The sequence below is a fragment of the Myotis brandtii genome, unplaced genomic scaffold (genome assembly GCF_000412655.1).
Source record: "Myotis brandtii unplaced genomic scaffold, ASM41265v1 scaffold59, whole genome shotgun sequence".
Classification (NCBI taxonomy): Eukaryota; Metazoa; Chordata; class Mammalia; order Chiroptera; family Vespertilionidae; genus Myotis; species Myotis brandtii.
In genome coordinates, this window is record NW_005370223.1 from 649,110 (window position 1) to 662,574 (window position 13,465).

Below are 13,465 nucleotides of genomic sequence, written 5' to 3' on the forward strand. Positions count from 1 at the left end.
TGGAGGTTTGACACATGATTGCATTAGCTCAGCCTGCCCTTCCTTAATATCTGAAAAAAACTCTCCCCCTGAGTCAGAAGTTGGCTCAGTGCTGTCCTCTCCAGGTTGGCTTCCCCGATCCCCACCCTCATCCCCAAATGGATGAACTCCACATCTCTGCAATCTCAGTACCCGACCAGGATTCTAATTATGTTATTATCTGTTTCAGATTCTACTGTCCATAAGTTCTCTGAGAGGAGAAATGGTGTTACGTTCATCATTGCTTCCTTCTCTTCCTTAACACGCTGTACCCATGGTGTATCAGTCAAGAAACATGAAGATGAGAAGGCCTTGGTCCTTCTTGAGCCCTAGAGCGCCCCAGTAGAAAAGAGTCCAGAAAAGACCTCCACTTTCCAGAAAACCCTCTCCTCCATGCACACACAGACACACACAACATCACAACCCGATTTCTAGCTCAATAGAAAGTACGATAGAAAGATTGCTCAGATGGAAGAGAACGAATTGTATGTGAAGATACCAAGTCATTTGAGACAGAAAATACGAAGGAATTGACAGAATACAAATATACAGGATATAAAAAAAGTGATAAGCCAGCTGAGATGTAAAGAGAGAGGGGTTGTTCACAGAGATAAGCACTCACTGTCTGCAGGGTATGGCCCCACAATGACCTCTTTTTTTAAAAAAACAAACATATTTTTTATTGATTTCAGAGAGATAGGGAGAGAGAGATAGAAACATCAATGATGAGAGACAATCATTGATCGGCTGTCTCCTGCAGACCCCCTACTTGGGATGGAGCCCGCAACCCAGGCATGTGCCCTTGACCAGAATTGAACCTGGGTCCCTTCAGTCCTCAGGCTGATGCTCTTTCCACTGAGCCAAGCCAGCTAGGGCCGCACAATGACCTCTTGATCACTACCACGTGGTCTAATGGGGCTCCTCATCTGGGGAGCAGGGGTGAGGGGGAGGGAGCTGGAGCTTCTGACACCCAGAGACCCAATCCCCATCTCAGGGGATGAAGACAAAGGCATCAAATTGGCAGAAATCTTGGCAGGTGAAGCAGAAAGGCAGCAGCCCCCAGAGCAACCCATGATAAGGACAAAGGACATGTTTTCTGTTCCTTGCCGGTCCAGCCATGCGCAGGCCCAGGCAGGCAGTGTAGCCATCTGTGGGCGCAGGCAGAGGAGGCACCTCCCATCCTCACCACCAAACAGGTCTTAAGTCTCCTCCCTGAACTTCTATCCCGTCACTGTGGCCCCCAGAGGTGAGGGATAAAGAAATGAGACGGTATGTCTGCAAATGAGAAGTAGCCTGTGTTACCAGAACAGAACATGCGAGGCTGAGAGTAGAAAGAGGTGGTGGAAAAGATGGTGTATGTCAAGCTGAAGAGCTGGGTCTTTATCCTTGAGGAGCAGAGAGAGGTGGGAAGCCCCAGACGGACAAGGTCAGATTAGTGTTTTATTTTTTAATTTTTAAATATATTTTATTGATTTTTGAGGCTGAGAGTAGAAAGAGGTGGTGGAAAAGACGGTGTACGTCAAGCTGAAAAGCTGGGACTTTATCCTTGAGGAGCAGAGAGAGGTGGTAAGCCCCAGACGGACAAGGTCAGATTAGTGTTTTAGAAAGATACCTCTGGGAGCAGCCCTGTGAGGTATGGATTTGAGGTGATCCACACCCAGGCAGGGAGACCAGTTAGAGAGATGGCAATGCCTCTTAAACCGTATCGAATGGAAGAACAAAGGAAAAACGGAGCAGCCTGTCATTGATCAACCTGCTTAACTTTCACACCAGGAAAAACACTGAGCCAAATCCTCCAGGGAAAACATTAGCAATGAAAGATACCAAACTAGCTAATGGTAATCAGCAGAGCTTAATCAAGGGCAAGTCTGTCGAACCATGTGTATCATCTTGCATAATGCAGGGATACGCTGCAAAGCCAAGTCCAGAGACCCATCACGGCCTCTTGGGGTGGCCTCACATCCATCTAGGACACACAGTCATCAAAGAAGCTGAAAGAATATGCTCAGGCCTGCAGTTGCTCTTCTGCACACCAGGGTTTGGAAGGCCAAACCTTGAGACTTAGACTCAACCTGAAGACAGAGATAAAAGCACTGAGGGAGTGGAGTTGCAACGGGGAATATTTAACATGAGAAAAAAACTGTGCATTCGTTTTCCAGATGACACTTGGGCTGGCTGAAAAATAGGTCCTGTACCCAGGATTCCAAATACCAGCTATCATGGAGAAGTGACAAAATTTGTATTTAAAAAAATTAAAGCTAAAACAAAACCTTGAATTTCAAGAAATGGAGTCCCCCAGGAGAGATGTTGATGAGCTGGCAGGCCTCAAAGAAATAGCCTTCCTGCTCCTGACACCCCCTTGGCCTTGAGAGTATCATGATCTACCACACGACAGGCCGGAGCTTTGAGTGGCAGTCAAACTGAGTAGGACAGCATTTCTATAAAACTTGTTTAATCCTAAGTATCACTTGGGGCAAATAAAATAATAGAAAATACATATATTGGTCTTTGCCCCCAGTTCCTGGCACAGAAGCGCCTAAAATCCTTGTAATTTCCTAAGTGATAAGAGCACAAAGAGCATCTTTTGTTCTGCTATTTGGCCTTTGACCCCAGTTCCTGAGACTGAGCACCTAAAGTGCTTGGAATTCCCCCGAGCAACAGAAACATCTTTCTTTCGTGCTAATGTGGCAACTCTTGGTGAACTCCTGGGTGGGGGCTAGTCACCAGAAAGACCAAGGCATGATTAGAAGCTTGGAACGTTCCGCCCCACCCTACCATCCACTCCAGGGAAGGGAAGCTAGAGATTGAGTTCAGAATCACTCCTGTCTACATGAGGAAGCCTCCATAAAAATCCCACAAGTACGAGGATCGGAGCGCTTCTGGGTTGGTGAACACATCCATGTGCGGGGAGAGCGGTGCACCCCGAATCCACAGGGACCGAAGCTCCTGCACTCAGGACCATTGCAGTCTTGCCCTTTGTAGCTCTTCATCTCGCTGTTTGCCTGTATCCTTTACCATATCCTTTAACACATAATAAACTAGCAAATGTTAATGTTTCTCTGAGTTCTCTGAGCTGTTCTAGCAAATGATGGAACCCAAAAGGAAGGGGTGGGTGGAGAAGGGGTAAAAAGGATAAACGTGTCTATTCAACCTTAAAAGGCTATCTATCAATTTCCAATCTTTTTTTCTTTTTTTTTTTTAAAGAGGAGTCTATGGCTGGCACTTTAGAAGAAAAGGTCTATAGTCTTAAGTGCTCATAGGATTCATCCAGTCTAACTGCCCCCATTTGCAAAGGGAGAAGTAAAGCCCTAAGCACACACCCTACCCAGACTCAGCAAATAAAAATCTAGAACACCTTGTTAAATCTGAATTTCAGATGAACAACCAAATTTTTTAGTATAAGTTTGTCCCACATATTACCTGGGACACACATATACTAAAAATTGTTTATCGTGTGTTTTATGTATTTTATATAACAATCCTCTCTCCCCCCACAAAGCTTACTTGGTCAGCTAATGACAGACCCAGAACTAGGTTCCTGGCCTTTTGCCCTCTGGGAGGACAGGAATGACTGAGATTACTCCAGGGTCCTTGGTCTGCCTGAGAGGTCTCTGCTGATACATCACCTCTGCTTATAGGTCCTTGCATAGCCATAAGGAAATTAACCAAAGAAAAAAAGCAAATTCCATTAAAGAGTCATGTACCTTTTTAATTATGACATATCCAGTGTTGTTTTGGGGATCGGTGTCAATCCCCAGTCGCCCCTCATCATCTCCCTGTGTAATTCGATACAGGATTTTAGAACTCCCAGTAAATGGCTCATCAGCATCCGTGGCCTGGATGGTCAAGATGGTGGACCCAACGGCTGTGTCTTCGGCAAGAGTTAGGCTTCCGTACTAAGAAGGAAACAATAAGAATGTGCGTTGTCATCAAGAATAATTAGCTGTCAAAGGGCTATTGTCTCTTTAGCTTCAGAATGGACACAAGTCATAATTTGCATCAATATTCACCACGCATGTTTTTCCTATGGCTAAATATGTTGTAGTTGATTTTGACATCAATCATACTCATAGACTGATATTCATTGTACCAAGAAACACAACATCTCAGAGAGCTACTGGTAGGATTCTCAAACAGATTCCCACTCCCACATCCAATATATTTACTAACCTTACTTATTATATTAGTGAGGACAAAAATAAATACTATATATTGAGTACTTATCATGCAGCAGGTACTTTTACGTACGTTATTTTAATTAGTCCACAATCTACCAAGGAGTAGTGGTTAAGAGTCTGAACTTCGGAGTCAAATAGTATAAATCGTAGGCTTGCCACTTACTAGCAGGGTGACTTGAAGCAAGTTATCTAACGTATTTAAGTCTCGGTTTCATCATGTCTAACGGAAATAATAATAATAGAACTACTTCATGTCTGCTGTGAAGCTGAAGCAATAACGCATGGAAAGTCCCTGGCGCCTGGCACATAGTCAGTACTCAATAAAGATAAGCAGCTACCCCTACTGAGTAGCTATATCATCATCTCCATTCGACAGAAGAGCAAAGGATAGGAGAGGTAAAACTCACCTAAGACCACAGAGAATTAGGATTCATACCCATGTTGTCTAACTTAAAGCTTGCGCTCATAATCACTGGTCTAACCATCTCCTGCTCCTCTGCTGAAAAGCCCCCAGATCATTTCTGGGGGGATTGCAATCTTAAAGAGGGAACTAGCCAGGGCCCAGGAGAAGCCCAGAGCAGTGACAGCAGCAGACTCATTCTCTAGAGCCCAGTTTGCCCTTCCAAGCCCTGACACTCCCAAAGCTGGATCTCACCTTCAATTTGAAACCACTGTCTAGACCAGTGATGGCGAACCTTTTGAGCTCAGCGTGTCAGCATTTTGAAAAACCCTAACTTAACTCTGGTGCCCTGTCACATATAGAAATTTTTTGATATTTGCAACCATAGTAAAACAAAGACTTATATTTTTGATATTTATTTTATATATTTAAATGCCATTTAACAAAGAAAAATCAACCAAAAAAATGAGTTCGCGTGTCACCTCTGACACGAGTGTCATAGGTTCGCCATCACTGGTCTAGATGTAACGCCAGGATGGGAACGTGGAGGCTGAGAAGCAAGTGGTTCCAGCTCCTGCTTGCTTTGCCTCAGTGCCTGTTACACAGGTTATGTTCACTCACACCTCTTACTGCCCTGAACTGTCCCATAAATCAACTCCGCTTCTTTGCCACAGCCTTGTCCCTGTTTTGATGTATGAACATTTTGATATATGAACAGGGTTCTGAGCTATCTCATTACTGACTTCAAACAAACTAGTAAAATTGGCTTCTCTCTGCTCCAGAAGAAGTAGACAGAGACCTCCCCTCTAAGGGAACAGTGATAGAACTACCCTCAAGTGTAAAGCCCACGTCGACAACAAGTAAACATTTTTCTTGATGTCCTCAACTGAATCTTATTACTCCTGCTTTTTCTGCCCAATGTTCCTAATTCTTGCAAATATCTTGAGCGCGTTTTTCGTTGGCTTACACCAGAAATTAGTATTTTTTCTTCTCCTTTTCTCTTATCCAAATACTGCAGAATGAGTTTAAGTTGCCAATATTCCAAGTACTAAACTTTTTACGAAAAATGCTTGTTTGAAACCTAGCAGGAATCCATTTATCATTCTACTACACACAAAATATATACTGACAAACCGCACGTAGCCATTCGACTCCTTTCAATTTGACAAAGATTGTGGTTGCAGCTTTTAAGCAGCCCTTGGAGTAAATGAGCCATTGGCAGAAGTTTATAAACAGACGTTCCCAGATACTACACCAGTGAATGTCCCCCCCAAGAATTTCACTGGAGAAGGTGTCTGGGTTGTTACCAGTGCATTGACTAAGGCTACCTGTGAAGTCTGGCATTTTCCCTGCATACTGTCTGTGTCTTGATTCCAGAAGTAGGGATCAAGTGATACGAACAAAGTAAAGAAAAAAACAAGTGACAACTACTCACATCTGATTTTTCAAAGATGGTGGGGATCTGGTTGATATCAATAACGTTGATTTTCACTTGACAGAGGGTCTGGAAATCTGAAAATCAAAGTCATATCACAAACATTTTTTTCACTGAAAAATCATGCATTAACATCAGAAACGTGCAAGAAAAGCATTGGCAAGTGAAGTGGCAGCCGTGGCCACAATTTTGCTGTTGACAGGCAATTTGTGTGGAAACGGGATCCTCTGCTCCCCACCTGCACCCACAAGCTGGTCACAGGGAGGCTGAAGAAAGTCCTGCAAGAGGTTCACCTGGGCTTCCCATGTCCCTCCACCTGCCCCCTTCAGGGTAAGGGTTGTTCTCGAGCCACACTGTTGCTTTTCTGTGAAGCAGCCTCTTTTTCCGAACTACTGACAGTGACGCAGCCCTCAAAGCCCAGTGCAAACCTCTCCTTCCAGAAAACCTTCCCCGAGCACCCCAGCCGGCTCTTTCCCTCTCTGACTCTCCTAGCACTTACTGCCCTACCTCTCCTCTGCTCCCACAGTGGGAAGGAAGGGTCAGGTGCCTGCTCCCTGCCCTCCAAGTAAGGGAGGAAGTGGCACAATTAGTCCCCTTCAAATGGCTGACCGCCCAGCTTGCTGGAGGCAAGACAGGGACAGAGGCGGCTCATGGAACCCTGGGGAAATGACACAGGCTTTGAGGAAGAGGTTTGACAATTCAAAGTCCTAGTCAGAGACAGCAGCTTCAAGCTGGGTCTATGATGAGCATGGCGTGTGGGTGGGAATGGGGTGCCCAGGGAAATCCTATATAATAAAAGGCTAATATGCAAGTCAACTGAACAGCAGAATGACCGGTCGCTATGATGCGCACTGACCACCAGGGGTCAGACACTCAATGCAGGAGCTGCACCCTCGTGGTCAGTGCACTCCCACAGGGGGAGCACCGCTCAGCCAGAATCCGGGCTCACAGCTGGTGAGCACAGAGGCAGTGGTGGTAGCCTCTTCTGACTCCACGGCAGCACTCCACGACTCCGGGGAGCAGGCCTAAGCCGTCAGTTGGACATCCCCCAACGGCTCCTGGACTGCAAGGGGACACAGACCGAGCTGAGGGACTCCCCCCTAAGTTCACAAATTTTGTGCACTGGGCCTTTAGTATTGAGAATAAGAAAAACATGACAGGTTCTTTGTTGGAATCACTGTCATTCTAACAATCATGATGTGCTATATCAGTGATGGCGAACCTATGACACGCGTTTTTTTGGTTGCAGCTGGTGAGCACAGAGGCAGTGGTGGTAGCCTCTTCTGACTCCACGGCAGCACTCCACGACTCCGGGGAGCAGGCCTAAGCCGTCAGTTGGACATCCCCCAAGGGCTCCCAGACTGCGAGGGGGCACAGGCCGAGCTGAAGGACCCCTCCCTAAGTCCACGAATTTTGTTCACCGGGCCTCTAGTATTGAGAATAAGAAAAAACATGACAGGTTCTTTGTTGGAATCACCGTCATTCTAACAATCATGATGTCCTGTATCATAGAAATATTAAGAACCTGGACTCTGGAATCCCACTGCTCAAATTCTGGCTCTGCCACTTATCAGATGTGTGAGAGCTTGATTGTTTCACTCAAGGTCTCTGGGCCTCAGTAATTTTTTGTATAAAATCTAGATAACAAAAGAACTGAGGTCTTGACATCATACAAAATTGTTAGCACTCTCTAGGTACCAGGCACTGTATAAGTGCTTTACCTGCATTACTTCTTTTATCTTCACACTCACTTCATGATGTAGGTACTGTTGTCATTCATTTGATTCACAAATGAGGAAGCCAAGAGATAGGGAAGTTAGGTAACCTGACTAAGGTCACACAGCGAACTAGGGGTCCAGCCAGAATTTATAAACCTACGTGCTCCCTGTGTCCGCTACACCTACTCCCCACCCTCCTCCCTGCTCTGTGTCTAGGAGGCCCACCTTATGAACTGCATCAGTGGGCATTCTGGCCCTTTGGGTACCAGTTGGGTTCTGCCAATAGGAACTCTGGCAGGAAGTGGGAGGAAGGGCAGGAGGCGAAAGGTTTGGTGGGGTTCCCAGGGCCAGCGGCCTTGTGGATAGCCACAGGCCCGGGGCTTGCCACTTCCGGGAATGCTCCCTTCCCTCAACCCTTCACGCCTTAGGGTAGGAAAGGCTGGCCACTGTGCGTCACACTGCCTGCTGGTTCCTTCACCTTGCCCACAACCTTTCTTTAAACTCTCTTTGGTTACTCCTTTTGAGGGGGCCCCTCTATTTCCTGCTGGGATCCTAACGAATAGACTCAGGCAGTCTTACTCCAGAGCTCCTGCTCAGTGCTCTGGGCATGTCAACTAATCGTAATTGAAGTCTAAATAAGTGGATGTTGATTAAAGCTGGGGCTGGTCCCCAGGACCTTTGTGGACAAAAAATGGCTAAAGACTGGGGGTGCCCGGGACCTGCACTCACAAACCTCATTAGGGCCAGCAGGGGGCCGCCAAAGTACTAAGCCAGTGGTTCTCAACCTTCTGGCCCTTTAAATACAGTTCCTCATGTTGTGACCCAACCATAAAATGATTTTTGTTGCTACTTCATAACTGTAATGTTGCTACTGTTATGAATCGTCATGTAAATATCTGATATGCAGGATGGTCTTAGGTGACCCCTGTGAAAGGGTCGTTCGACCGCCAAAGGGGTCGCGACCCACAGGTTGAGAACCGCTGTTAACTAAGCCCTCCCTTATTTTATGTAAAACTATGCTAATTACAGCCTGGCGTCTAATTTTCTGTAGCGTATACTAGAATGTTTAATTTCATCAACACACATATATATTTATGTATACATATATTTTATCATATATTTTCCATAGGCGTGTTCAGGTACAGAGACAACATGTAACCTGATTTCCACTTTGTGCTTGTCCAGCCTTAAACTGCTTCGGGTCCCCCTGCACTTTCACCTCCTCCAGAAAGCCTTACCCTCCCTCTCTCTCCGCTGAGTCACTCCTTTCCTTCACAGGCAACCTTGCACATGTTTCTCACAGTTTATTTATGCACATGTCCATCTCCTCTATCATGAGTGATCCTTCAGGACAGACAAGGGGTCTTATCTACGCATGTATCCTCAGTAGCTTCAGGTGCCGCAAACAAGGTAAATGTTCACAGAATGGATGTCTATCCGTGTGAGATTGTTCATTCATCGTGGTTTATTGTACTCATTATCACTTTTGTTGTACCTTTTAACATAATGCTAGACAAATGTTAGGCCCCCAATGTTTGCCAAATTACTAAGTTTCAAACATTCTGCACTGGGGGCTGTTAAACCCCAGTCCTCTTCTGTGTATCAACATCTGGGTAAAGGGGGGGGGGAGTGAAGCACAGTGTGAAATGTCGCCCTTTTTGCCTCCATGCCTTTATAATCTATGCCTCCTAGCACACTGAGCATAACACTTAACTGAACTATTTGCTAATCTAAGATTCAGCTGTAACTCCAAGAAAGATTCTTACCTTGGAGTGCACATGCCCCTAACATAAGTATGTCTCGGAATACATGTATTTTCTGTGTCTGCACATTTGTCTGAGAATGAGTGCATTGGTTTGAGAATGCATCGTTTTCTTCAGATTCTCAAAGGGTCTTGTGACCCAACAAAAATCGAGAACCACTTGCTTTGAAACTGTGTAAGGAATATGGAAGAATGTTTCCTGATATTGTCAAGTGGCTAACTTGAAGCTAATAGAACAGCGGTTCTCAACCTGTGGGTCGTGATCCCTGTGGGGGTCGAACGACCCTTTCAGAGGGGTCACCTAAATACATCCTGCATATCAGATATTTACATTACGATTCATAACAGTAGCAACATTACAGTTATGAAGTAGCAACGAAAATAATTTTATGGTTGGGGGTCACCACAACATGAGGAACTGTATTAAAGGGTCGTGGCATTAGGAAGGTTGAGAACCACTGTAATAGAAGATCAAGCTTCCCAAAAGATGCATTTTCCCTCCACTTTCACACAGTAGGATACTTGGAGTCTGAAAGGAAGCATTGGGAAATACAAGTAATTTTTTTGTTTATGATTATGGTGGCCATGACAACGTGCCTGGCCAACCTCCAACAACAGGGACATTAAAGGATGATGGCCCCACTGCTACACTCGGTAATCCGTTACCACATTTGCACTGAGGCCTTGCTCCCCACAGCTGCCCCAAGCCAGCGACTGAGAAGGCAGGCATGCTCAGGGAGGCCCATTCTTAAAGATCATGGACTCCATCAGCGTCCAATTTCAGACTCCCTGATGACCGTGCCAACCTTTGCTTTGAGTGCTCAGTGGTCTATGACACGCCCACCAGCCCTCCGTCCCTATCTCCTTCACTCGGGGTCAGGCTTATATTACAGTCTGATGGTTCTCCCAGCCTCCTCTGTATCTCGCCCCACTTTTTTCTCAGAGGCATCTCTCCTCATAGAATTCTCCTACATCTGCTTCTTGGAGGACCGGGACCAACACAACAGTGTTGCCTGACCTGTCATTGGACCAGCTGCCTCTGTGTTGCACGTGTTTCGCATAGGAAGCGGGGACTCTTAAGCAGCATCCTTCTTTAATACACCCAGGCATTAGAACAGCCTAACACATCACAAGAAAAGGGAAGCAAGTGTGTTTCACTCTGGACAGCGAATGTGACACTAACCTTTGTCGGACACCTCCACGGTCAAGAGGTACTGGGGAGCGTCTTGCTTCTTCAAGGACTGCATGGCTAACTGGAACACCCCCGTGTAGCTCTGGACGAGGAAGAGTCCATCTTTGGGAAACTTAGGGAACTGATCCACAATTTTGTAATGGAGAACACTGTTGACAGTGTTTTCTTCATCCATGTCGTGGGCAACCAGCGTCCCAATACTGCTCACTGGGAAGAAGGAAAGAAGAAAATTCACCCATCGCAGACTCTATTCCATCTATTTTATTTTTTTAAAATATATTTTATTGGTTTTTTTACAGAGAGGAAGGGAGAGGGATAGAGAGTTAGAAACATCAATGATAGAGAAACATCGATCAGCTGCCTCTTGCACACTCCCTACTGGGGATGTGCCCGCAACCAAGGTACATGCCCTTGACCGGAATCGAACCTGGGACCCTTGAGTCCTCAGGCTGACGCTCTATCCACTGAGCCAAACCGGCTAGGGCTCCATCTATTTTAAATGGTTCCGCTGGATAAGCAGGTCCCTGGAACGCTCTGTACATAACTTTGAGCCGCTGACTAAAGTTCTTAGATTTCTTTTGGTTCTTCTAACCCTCCCCATCGTGTAGTGTGTTGAGTCGTGTATTAGTTTGATAGCGTTGCCATCGCAAAGTGCCACAGACTGGGCAGCTTTAACAACATAACGTTATTTTCTCACAATTTCTGGATCTCACAGAGGTCTGAGATCAGGGTGTCAGAAAGGCTGGCTTCTTCCGAGACCTCACTCCTTGGCTTGTACGTAGCTGTCATCTCCATGTGTCCTCACATGGTCATGCCTCTGTACATGTCTGTGTCCAGATTCCCTCCTCTTGGAAGAACAGCCCATCAGTGATGGATTCAGAATGTTGTACTGAGTCTATTCTACACTCTTAGGTAAAAGAGGTACAAAACAATGCCCCTGCCCTTTGGGGGGCTATGGTCTAGCTCAATAATATACTAACTTATTCCTTAGTATATTAACTTATTCCTTGTATTAACTTATTCCTTAGTATATCTATATTCTCCTGTTTGGTGTCTTATATTAGCCAGAATCTTGTGGGACTCATGTCCCCAAGTATTATCAATGCCAACATGAGTTCATATTGGATTAAGACCCACACTAATGACATTGTTACCACTTTATGTCTTAAGACCCTTTCTCTAAATAATAGTCAGCTTTTGAGATAGTAGGCATTAGGACTTCACCTTATAAATTGGGGGTGGGGAGGAGGCAATCACAATTCAGCCCATAACAAATAGTGTCCCACAAAAATTCGGGTTCACTCCAAACCTCGTTGTGACCTTATTTGGAAACAGGGGCTTTGCAGATGTAACTAGTTAAGGATCTTGTGATAAAATTACCCTGGATTTAGCGTGGGTCCCAAATCTAGTGATTAGTGTTCCCATAAGAAGAGAAAACACAAAGTCACACACACGGAGGTGGAGGCCGCGTGAAGCAGGAGGCAGAGACTAGGGTTGTGCTACCACAAGCAGCCAGGGCGAGCCAAGAGCCCCCAGAAGCCAGAACAGGCCGGGAAGGATGCCCCTCAAGCAGGTGCCTTGATGTGAGGCTTCCAGCTTCCAGACTGTGAAAGAATACACTCCTGGTGTTCTAAGCTCCCACCTTTGTGGCACTCTGTCACAACACCCTCGGACACTAATATGCAAGGCAAATGGTCTCCCTAAAGGGCAAGCCAACAGTGGACTCCACCCCAGAGATAATACGGGGCAAAGAGCAGGCATGCATGCTCCCTGCATCGCTGCCTTCCTGGCCCCGAGGATTTATTTCTGTGAGTGTGTCAGTCCAAGGCGTTCCCTAAGTCAGAGGTGATGACTCAGGACTTCACCCAGCTCTGAGGGAGGTATGATCGATTCTGGATCATCTGGCTCCGTGAAATGGGAATCGTGGGTTTCTCTACATGCAGCTGCAACCCCAAAGTGGGACTGAGACTTGATTATATGCCACTTGTGGAGCTAGGTTTGTCCCCACCTCCCTTATCAATTGGCATCTGCTGACATATGGAAATGTGAAGGAATTTTGTTGTGGGGGAAGGGACTTCCTATGTCAGTCTGTAATGGAGCTGGACCCATGGAGCTGTGCCTCAGGGGCTGAGGAAGGAGGGCATCATGAGCAACAGAGCGGAAAAGATGATGTATTTAGTACAGTAGCCGCTGCTATTTCTGAATCCATCACAACCAAGTCACCTTTGTGGCACATGTCTGCCCTTGTTTTAAAAAAAAAAAAAAGATCTGCATGCTGGAACGAAGAGTGTCTTGCTGAATTCTGGGATCCTTTGATGTCTGAGCAGCCCTGCTCTGGACCATTCCCCAAAACAAGTGAGCACAACACCAAGGACACTGCTCTCTCACTCCACAGGAAATCCCGGCTGCCAGATGACCCCCCGAGCTGTCGACATAAGTGACCGGGGAAATTCCAGGAGGGGTGCCACTCAGGGTGAGTATAGTATTTGTGGACGAGAAGAGAAAGGAGTGCCATGTCTCTGAGACAAAGGCCAGGACCAAGTGGCATCTCAAACTGATTCTTGGGGCACCCGGAAATACTTTAGAGAAGTGGTGCTTTGTGAAAGGCTAATTCCTATATGAGCACATAGGACTTGGTAGCAAGCGGGATTCCAAAATTCCTGTTGGCGTTGCTAATACTTGAGCCTCACAAGATTCTGGCTAATATAAGACACCAAATAGAAATAATTTAGTATTTTTTGAGCTAAACAGTAAGGCCCCCT

The 13,465-nt window shown here is 46.0% G+C and overlaps 1 protein-coding gene across 2 annotated transcripts in view; it reads right to left on the reverse strand.

Annotated features, from left to right (window-relative positions):
- Nucleotides 1-13,465, reverse strand: part of CDH17 (cadherin 17, LI cadherin (liver-intestine)) — a 58,177-nt gene that overhangs the window by 15,927 nt on the left and 28,785 nt on the right. For both annotated transcript variants that reach the window (XM_005879230.2, XM_005879229.2), the window contains exons 10-12: nt 10,695-10,910; nt 6,032-6,108; nt 3,723-3,914 (exon numbers count right to left, since the gene is read on the reverse strand). In XM_005879230.2, coding sequence (XP_005879292.1) covers nt 3,723-3,914; nt 6,032-6,108; nt 10,695-10,910 — 485 coding nt within the window. The remainder of the gene's footprint in view (nt 1-3,722; nt 3,915-6,031; nt 6,109-10,694; nt 10,911-13,465) is intronic.